Source organism: Bos indicus x Bos taurus, unplaced genomic scaffold (assembly GCF_003369695.1).
Source record: "Bos indicus x Bos taurus breed Angus x Brahman F1 hybrid unplaced genomic scaffold, Bos_hybrid_MaternalHap_v2.0 tig00002511_arrow_arrow_obj, whole genome shotgun sequence".
NCBI lineage: Eukaryota > Metazoa > Chordata > Mammalia > Artiodactyla > Bovidae > Bos > Bos indicus x Bos taurus.
Window position 1 is genome coordinate 28,791 of NW_020867541.1, and position 10,069 is coordinate 38,859.

The 10,069-nt window shown below is 40.2% G+C and overlaps 1 protein-coding gene across 1 annotated transcript; it reads left to right on the forward strand.

The window, feature by feature from the left end:
- The first annotated feature begins 1,369 nt into the window (after positions 1-1,369).
- Positions 1,370-1,861, forward strand: LOC113888847 (histone H2B 1/2-like). Its single transcript, XM_027535829.1, has one exon. The coding sequence runs from the start codon at positions 1,370-1,372 to the stop codon at positions 1,859-1,861; it is 492 nt and encodes a 163-aa protein (XP_027391630.1).
- Positions 1,862-10,069: the final 8,208 nt, after the last annotated feature.

The following is a 10,069-nucleotide window of genomic DNA, read 5'->3' on the forward strand; positions in this document are numbered from 1 at the left end:
GCTGTAGTCCATGGGGTCACACATGACTGAGAGACTGAACTGAACTGAATTGACCACAAGCCCATAGGTTTACTTCTGGGCTCTCCTGTTCTACGGATCCATGTGTCTATTTTTGTGCCAGTATTACACTGATTGGATTACTGTAGTTTTCTGTTATAGTCTGAAATCAGGGAACCTGATTCCTCTAGTTCTGGCCTTCTTCCTTAAGATTGTTTTGGCATTTCAGGGTCTTTCATCTTTCCATACAAAATTTAAATTTGTTTGTTTTAGTTCTGTGGAAAATGCCCTGGTATTTTCATAGGAATTGCATTGAATATGTGGATTGCCTTTGACAGCATGGTTTTTTAAAGAATATCAATTCTTCCAATCCATAAACAAGGTAGGCCTTTCCCTCTGTTTGTATTAGCTTCAATTTCTTTGATCAGGGTCTTATTCTTTCTAAGTACAGGTCTTTCACCACCTTAGGTACGTTTATTCCTAGCTGTTTTATCTCTCTCTCTTTTTATTCTTTTTCTCTCACTCTGGTGGTTTTTCAGCAATAAGAGTGATCATTTTTTGAGAAATAACCACTATAAATCATTAATCAATTCCAGATTGTGTGGTATTTGGGGGACCTAAATAATGTTTAAGAAAACAATTTAAAATTTGCAAAATGTTAAATAGTCTTAGTAAGTATTCCTATTTCCGTTTGTGTTCTGTATTTGGCAAATGGGATTTTGCCATTCTCTTCATAGTGATCATTGGCTTTGATAAGTTTTGGAGATAATAGCTGGTCAACTAATTGCTATGATTTTCAGGAGCACTCTGCTGAGGAAGTCAGGAGTTTCTGCTCATGGGACTGTAGGTCAATCAGAAGGAAAAGATTCTGTGTTGGAGTAAAATGTCTACCAAGTGACCTGAGTCACTCTGATGTCTGAAAGAGTTTGAGTTATGGAGGTCAGTCAGACTCTTTCAGGAAGCTCTAAGTGATTATTACATTTTTCAACTTAGATGGCTTTGGTGACATCTTTGAAACTTCTCATGCATCAATAGTAGACATAAATCAGCTGAGGTGAATAGATGACTGTCTCCTTCATGGGGCAGTGTTCAAAGATTTTTCTGGTGGAAGTCACGCAAAGTTTAAAGATACCACTGAGTTTGACTGACTGTGTGGTTAAACTTGGGGGAGGGGCGGTGGGAGTTGGGGGTGGAGCATCCAGTGTCACGTGACATGGGCTGCCATAGTAACAGGCCTCCTGTCTTGCATTTTATCCAATCAGATATGGACAGTGTTTGTGACTTCAGAGAGAGCAGGGCTTATAAACTCCACAAACTGCCTTCAACCCCCACATGTCCTTTCCTCTGAGTAGTGGGGACTGGTGGCTCCGACATGGCTCAACCATCCTCTGACAACTCTGAGGAAGACCCTGGCACCAACGAAGCCGGAACCTCCAAAACAGAGCCCTCTGAAACGGAGCCCTCTGAAACAGAGACCTCAGAATCGGAGCCCTCTGAACCGGAGCCCTATGATGCTAAGCCAAAGAAGGCGAAACGGAAGACAGCTAAGGGCCGCCGCCACCGCCGCCGCTGCCATCAGGACAACTTTGCAAGCTTCGCCACCTATTTCCGCAGGGTGCTGAAGCAAGTGCACACAGGCCTGAGTCTCTCTCACGAGGCCATGAACGTCATGCATTCGTTCGTGAAGCATATGTTTGAGCAGATCGCCGAAGAGGCCGGGAGCCTGGCCCACTCCAGCAAGCACTGCACCATCACGAGTGGAGAGATCCAGAGAGCCGTGCGTCTTCTCTTGCCTGGGGAGATCGGCAAGCACGCAGTGTCCGAGGCCACCAAGTCGGTCATCAGATACAACACCCGCAGATGAACTGCCTCATGACCACCGCAGCATCGCAAACCAAAGACTCTTATCAGAACCACTCGAAGGGAAAAGACCTGTAGTGATAAAGAGCCACGTCCATCCACTCTGGGTTCTTTACGTATGCCCTACAATCCATCTTTAAAACATTTCCATCCAAAGGAAAACGTTAAAAACCTCATCAAGTTTGCTTCAATAACAGTTGGTTGTGCCATTTGTTCGATGGAAAACCGTGTACTATTTTCTTAACGTATTGCAACTCGTCACTTTTCTAAATGGTTATTTCTATTCGTGGTTTCTCAGTCAGCGATTTTAAGGATCTTTATGGTCAAAATTCTATCCCTAAAAGTTTCATTGGCCTTTTTCATTTTCATTCTCCCACCTATATTTAGGTATCATCCAGGGATTTTTATATGGGGTATGCTGCTGCTGCTACTGCTGCTAAGATGCTTCAGTCGTGTCCAACTCTGTGCGACCCCACAGACGGCAGCCCACCAGGCTCCCCCATCCCTGGGATTCTCCAGGCAAGAACACTGGAGTGGGTTGCCGTTTCCTTCTCCAGTGCATGAAAGTGAAAAGTGAAAGTGAAGTCGCTCAGTCGTGTCCAACTCTTAGGGATCCCATGGACCGCAGCCCAGGCTCCTCCGTCCATTGGATTTGCAACCAATAAAGAGCAGTGTGTGCTTCCCAGGCGGCTCAGCGGTAAAGAATCTGCCTACAATGCAGGAGTTGCAGGAATGGCAGGTTCGATCCCTGGGTCAGAAAGATCCCCTGGAAGAGGGCCTGGCAACCCACTCCAGTATTCTTGCCTGGAAAATCCCACGGACAGAGGAGCCTGGTGGGCTACAATCCATAGGGTCTGAAAGAGTCAGAAACGACTCCAACGACCTAGCATGCTGGCATCCATTTCTTGGGGCTTCGAAGTTGGCATCAGTGGTAAAAAAAAAAAACCTACCTGCAGTGCAGGAGACACAGGAGCCCCGGGTTTGATCCCTAGGTGGAGAAGGTTCCCCGGAGGAGGGCATGGAAACCCACTCCAGTATTCTTGCATGGATAAGCCCCATGAACAGAGGACCCTAGTGGGCTACAGTCCATGGGGTCGCAAAGAGTCCGACATGACTCAAGAGGCTTAGCACATACAGATGCATCCATTTCTTGTTGTGGGACATGTCTCTAGCTCTTTGCATCAGTAAAAGAGGAGGATGTTCAGCAATTAAGAGAAATAGGATGACTCCTTCTTCTACCTCAAGTATTTGACTGCTAATGCTTAAGAAAATACTTACTGAATTTAATGTCCATTGTGTTTTCTTCTTGGTGCATTGACATTTTTTTCCCTATAGGTATATTGCTGAATCTCAAAGTAGTTGGTGATTTTCCTATTCCTTTTTTTTAAAAGATTGATTTTAAGCTTACTACATCCTTGGAGAGAGAGAAAGCACTCTGCGATTTCAGTCCTTTGTAATTTAGTATGGTTTTCATTAGAACTTAATATTTCATTTTATTTTATACTACTCATGTTGAACTTTAAAATAAGCAACAAGGATATGCTATACAGCTCAGAGAAGTCCAGCAATTATTTATAATAAATGTGAACAGAGTATTATATATAAAACAATTGAATCACTAAGTTGTAAACCTGAACAAATAGAATATTGTAACTCACATATACATCCATAAAAATTTTTAAGTTAAAACAAACTCATCAGTACGACAGGATTTGGATGTGGAAATCTGTGAAGGATGTCACTCTCAGCCAAACAATGAGAGAAAAGCTAGGAGGAAATACAAAATTCCAACCTTTCCTTGATCCCAGTTATAGCGTCTTCTCTAGGTCTTTCATGATAGAGTTTTTATAAGTTCTAAATTATTTTCCTAGTATTTTAATTTCCCATTTTATTCTCCTTCTCCCAATGTGTATTATGGAATTCTTCAGAAGCATTTCATGTGTGATATGCGGTAGGTAAAGTGAAGAAACTGATATACCCATCCACCACCTCTAGTATACTTGTCCCACATATCCCAGTTTATTTATTTATGTCCTTGTTAATCAAACATTTAAATATATGAATGGGGGTGGATATATAGTACAGAAATGGCAAAACAAAAATTTCACACACATTTCAATTTTGTAATTCCCTAGGTTTTGAAATTGTTTTAGAAATTCATACAGATGTATCTAATCAGTTATTTTCTAGCAGAGAATCTTTTGATCTTTAAAACACAAACTTTCATGACCTGCAATTGTATATCCATTAGAGGGAGTCCAGAGAAAACATTTCAAGCATCTGTCTCCACTGGTACCCCCAATGGGGGACTGCAGCCTGTGAGCCACAGCTGTTGACTCAAAGTGTGGTTGAGTGACCAGAGCTCAAGGGATAATAGCCTTTCTATGAAAATCAGACGGGAGATTAATGGGGAAGGAACTGTGGTACTGTGCCAGTTCACTAAGACACTGCTATCATGCTTTGTGTGTTTTGTGTTTGTAAATACAGAAATGCAATAGGATCAGTTTGGAAAGATGTTACAGATGCAGCATAATTGGTCTAGAGAGTGAAGACTGGGAGCGTAAGGGAGGACAACACATAAGAAATCTAGAAAGAAGAAAAGAAAATTGGAATTTTGTTATTGTTGTTGAAGGTGGAAGGGGGAGTAGCGATCCTGATTATACCCTTTAGTGGGCCCTTTTGGAAAGAAGGGCAGCTAGTGCCCACACCCAATGGTGTGGTTTACTGTGAAGAGGAAATGAGGGAAAACCTTCACTGCTTAATCAACAAATTATAATTATCAATGCATCGAAAATAGTATCGATAGGTCAAATATACCTCACTGAAACTCTTTTCTCCATTACCTGTGTTATGCAATTCATTTGAAGTGTGGATTCAAACACAGTGAATGAATAACTAAATCATTGTAAGGGAAAAAATATTACAGATTCTAATCTACTTGGAAAAATCTTATTCTAACTGAATGGTCTACTCTAACTTGTTCAGGTGTACTGCCTCTTTTCTTGTCCAGGCTTTACTCTTCAAGTTTTGAAAATGACAACCTTAGTGATATTACCCTCTGAGGGTGGGACGTCCAGTCAGAGAAGTGCAACGGCCACTCTGCTCTGAATTAGCCAATCAAGGATCAGCCTGTGTGAGCCACAGCCATTGTTCAAAATGTTCATTGTCCGAAGCTCAAGCCAGTTTTCCCGCGTCCATGGAGTACATCCCTTCCTGGATGTTCAGCTTTGGTAACAGGGATGGTATCCGGTGCCATTCTGTGCCTGTACTGTCTTTGCTGAATTGCTTGAATGAGTCTAATTGTGGTGATTTAATAATATCATATTAGTTACCTGGGCTAATGTACAAAATGCCTGAGATTGGTTTACTTGAACTGCACATAATTAAGGTCTCACATTTCTGCAGGTGAGAAGTCCAAATCAAGATGACAGCTGATTTGGTTCCTTCAGAGTGGTATGAAGGAAGCATCTGTTCCAGTCTTCTCACCTTTTCTTGTCAAAGTGGCAAAGAGACCCCTACATTTGTTCAGTTTCCTTCCTATGTGAGAGTCTCTGTGTCCACGTTTCCTCTTTTTACATAGCTACAGGTCATTTTGGATTAGGGGGCACCCTAATGAATACAGCTGAACTTCATTCCTCTAGGATAGATTGTATCTCCATAAACAACCACATGTCAGGTACTAGTGTTGAGGCCATCAGCATAGGATTTTAGGGAGAATGAGTACAACTCATATAAGACATGAATTTTGAGTTATAAGTAGGCATATCTCCTCACGCTTCCATTGTATTAAGAGCACATTGGTGTTTTTCACACATAAATAGTGGTTTGATGCTTACTGCGTGGTGTAGTTACAGTTTCTTAATTCTTCTAACCCATGCAAGTGTAGAATGTTGATGGAAAGTCTTACTTAAAAGGATTAATTTTGATAAATCAAGGCTTTCAAATCAATTGCAACTGTGATAAACTTGAATTTTTCATAATATATGTCATTTTACTAATGGTTGCATTGTAAATTATTTTAGAATTTAGTGAATTAAGCAGCAATTATTTATTACTTCTCATATTTCTGTGGGCTGGCCAAATGCTTCTGTTGATCTGTCTGGTTTTGTATCAGTATTCTATTTGTAGCTCCCTCTTTTTTTCATGGTTCCCAGTACACTTTATATCACATTGCTTCAAAATTAGCAGTGTACACATAGGACTTTTCTCTGTTTGGTAAAATTGCTGTTTGGTTATAAGCAATGTTTTGTAGATACTCCTATAACAATAATAAAGAAGAGAACAGTAGTGACTACTGCTGAGCTCACTTGCTCAGTTGTGTCCAAATCTTGGCAACGCTATGGACTGTAGCCTGCCAGGCTCCTCTGCCCATTGAATTTTCCAGGCAAGAATACTGCAGTGGGTTGCCATTTCCTTCTCCAACACTAATGACTACTTAAGAGAAAATAAGGTGACTGCTCTCATGTGATTTTCCTCAACTATTTGAAGATTGAATAGTTGTATTTACTTTTAAAAAGTTTCTCACTGTCCATCTCGGTAATGACGGGAGATACACTTTCAATTCAGTCCTTATATATGCTTTAAAATGTTAATTATCATTTGCCTTAAACACTAATTATTTCTGTTATGTTTGGTATCCATTTTTCTGCTTGTAAAATAAGTTTTAAATCTCCCTATTGATTAGAATGTTTAAACATCAAAAGGATGTCATTCAGTCGAATGATGTCACTCAGTGAGACAAATGATGGATAACCTACAGAAATCAAAACTTTTCTTCAAGCCTTGAGAAAAGGGACAAGGGACAGCACTGTCCTGAAAGGACAAAACAGCAAGTCTTTAAATTTAAGAAATCCACAAACTCAGGAGTAAGACTTGGGCAAGGCTGGATACTAGAGAGAGCTTAACTACTCTGAGTTGTGTGTCTATGAAGGGGGCCATTTCCTGATTAAGGAGGGCTCTAAAGGCCTTTTTTCTTTGGTGCAGTGTAGAACTCTGTTCTGCTGTTACTTCTCAAAACTGTCTTGGGGCCATTATGACAGATGAGCCACTGGAATAGTAAGATAACTTATATGCTTGAATTTTACATGAATCTTATGAAAACATTCCAAAACATTGACTTCCAAGGAGGCTAGGGAAAACTACCACCAAAGGACCTGCAGGTAAATACCTCTTTGCCTCAGGGTGGTCTTATACACCTGGAACAAAATTTTGGATGAGAGGAACTCTTGGTAAAGCTCAAGGATGACTGAAACACAGGAAATCTTAAAAAAGGAGTAAGACAGTGGGGATTGATGCTGAAGAGACTAAGGCCAAATAAGCACATATGTTAACTGACTTCAGTAGGTGATCAAGGAGAAAGGGCACCTCCTGTACAATCATAATTTATACTGAGGTTTGCTGACATGACAACATATGGGAAAAGTTTATGTTTAATAACACATGGTGAGTAAGAACTTGGAGAAAATAGTATTAATAGGATAAACATACCCCATTCAAACCTTGCTGACATTATTTGTATCATAGAAATCATTTGAAAATATAAACAAGGTCCCAAACACAGTGCTAAAATAATTAAAGCAAAATGTTCCAGAAGCAATGTTTCCAAAGTGGAAGAAACAGAAGTTATTTTTCTGACTGGTTCAGATCAATCTTTTTTTTTTTTTTTCCCTGAAGAGTACATCCTCCCGTTTTGGAAAATTGGAAGCCTTCATGACTTGTACCTCTGCATTGTGAGGATGCTGGAAGCTTCCAATCAGAGTAGCTCAAGTACCACTTGGTACTGGCTCAGCCAATGAAAAGCCTGCAAATCCTGAGGCACAACCCTGGACTCAAAATGTGAACACTGTCTTGAGCTGAAGCAACAGGAGGCGTACTAACATCTGCAGCCTTTGAGATTGAGGTAGGCAAGGGGTGTTGTTCCTTGTCATTGGGCCAAACTGTTATAGTGTGACACAGGATACACCAATCACAGCCTTCTTGGGAGTTTGGCCTTTGGAGATTATGGAGTATGTTGGTATAGTTCACTCCCTGTGGTTTGCTTCTTGGCTGCTGTTTAAACATGGTGGTTTAATGATATGAATTCAGAGACTGTCCTGGATATGTCTTTTGTCCCTTGCATCAAAAATGGCAAGAAGTTGATTACTAATATTTCAGGTAAGATTTTTAAATTCGTAGTTGTAAACAGAACTCTTCAGATACTGATTAGCAAGATTTCACCACTGTACATTTCCACTGCATTTTCTAGTAATAAAACTTGGCTTTTCCCCCTTCATGATTGAAATCTTCTTATTAACAGTAGAATTAGCTGTCCCTTAAATGTCCAAGAGGAAACACCATAGGAAGCCTAGTCATTGGGAATGAAACCACACTGATCAGTCCCATTTCTTAAATTCTTCTAAAGTCTTTTTTGGTTCAATTTCTGTAATTTCTTTCTGCATAAATATATTTAAGAAATACCTTTGACTGCATTATCATATATCCTTGAAAGTTATAGGATTTTAATTTTTGTGTGTTTTCTCTCTTATCGGTTCCATTTTTTTACCCCATGCTGCTGCTGCTAAGTCGCTTCATTCGTGTCTGACTCTGTGTGACCCCAGAGACGACAGCCCACCAGGCTCCCCTGTCCCTGAGATTCTCCAGGCAAGAACACTGGAGTGGGTTGCCATTTCCTTCTCCAATGGTGGCTTCTTAAACAATGAGGTAACATTTTCTTCCCAACCAAGAATTCTTATATGTAGTATGTGGGTTATTTTTCAGAACCTAAATTGTGTCAAAAAACAACTTTTAAATTTGTTATTTACTAAATATTTTTAATAGTAAGATACCATGAAATTTCAGTTTGTGTCCTCTATGTAGAGACTCCGATTTTGCAATTTCTCTTTCCTGATGTCATGAGGGTTTTGATCAGAGCTGGAGAAAATATTAGGCCAGTTATTTCCATGATTTCCAGGAGCACTACTCTGTGTACAAGGAGCTGACTTTGCACTTCTATGTCCATCTGTGTCTAGCAGGTTGTGAAGCACTTTCTCATTAATTTTGGCGTTTCCTTTAATGTCATGTGTGAATTATTTTCTTAACAATATCATTGAGGGTGGATCAGATATGCTTCCTTCCTGGCCCTTTCCATCAAGGGCTGATTCTCACCTCCAGATAGACCCTCAGTGCACTTCACCTGCTGCTGCCAAGGGAGATTGGGGAGCACAATGTGTCTGAGGCTACCAGGGCTACCATCAGATACACCACCTGCAGATGAGCTGCCTCAGGACCACCTGAGCAAAACAAACCAAAGGCTTTTTTTCTTTTTTTCTTTTTGCAGAGCCACACCATTGGCGGGAAAGACTTGTAGCTCTCAAAAATAGGATGTGCTCTAGTTTTTGGACCTATGCCATTTCCCCTGTTTTGAAGCCCTTTAATTTTGAAGGAAACACTATCTCACATTATTAGATCCACAGGAAATATATGGCTCTAGTGCAGTTTTATAAGGAAAATCATGGATTTTCCCTAACCATATTTCCTTTCACCACTTTCTTAATGGTCATTCTGTTAGTTATCACTCGAGGTCTGCTTTTTGGGGTCTTCATCATCAAAATTATTTTCACAATAACTTCATTTACTTTGCTCTCATTCTCCCACATAGAACAGCAGTAGCTTCCAGAGTTTTAAAAAATTCATGCCAAATATTCCTCAAACTTTCAAATCATAATACTCTCAGGAAAATTGTCTTATCATCTTCCTAACTCTAAATAGTAATGATAGTGGCATTCATCAGCAAACATTATATTGGGTTTCCTTTGATGTTCCTGTTTTTTCACAATACCGTTTTGGTTTTGGAGCATGTCAGGTACCTAAGAGATATCAAGTATTCACTCAGGTCATTTTTTTAACACATTGAGATTCATATGTCTTTTGTCTTTCTGCTTATTCATATAAATCACATTAAAAAATTTCCACTCAAATCACCTTAGCATTTTGCGAAGGAAATCCCTTCCCTGGTTATGTTTCAGGGCCGTTAATTAGGTTCTTTCCCATGTGGACTCAAGAGAAGGGCCACCAGCATTGTCAGAGATCTTTTTTCTCATGGTTGGACACTTGCTTCCTTCAACAGAAGGAAGTCCTTGTTCAACAGTTCCCGAAAGTCCTACTGTGTCCTGGGGGGTTTCAATTTCCCTGTAGCAGTTCACACCCATGGCCTATCTAGACTCTGATTTAAGGC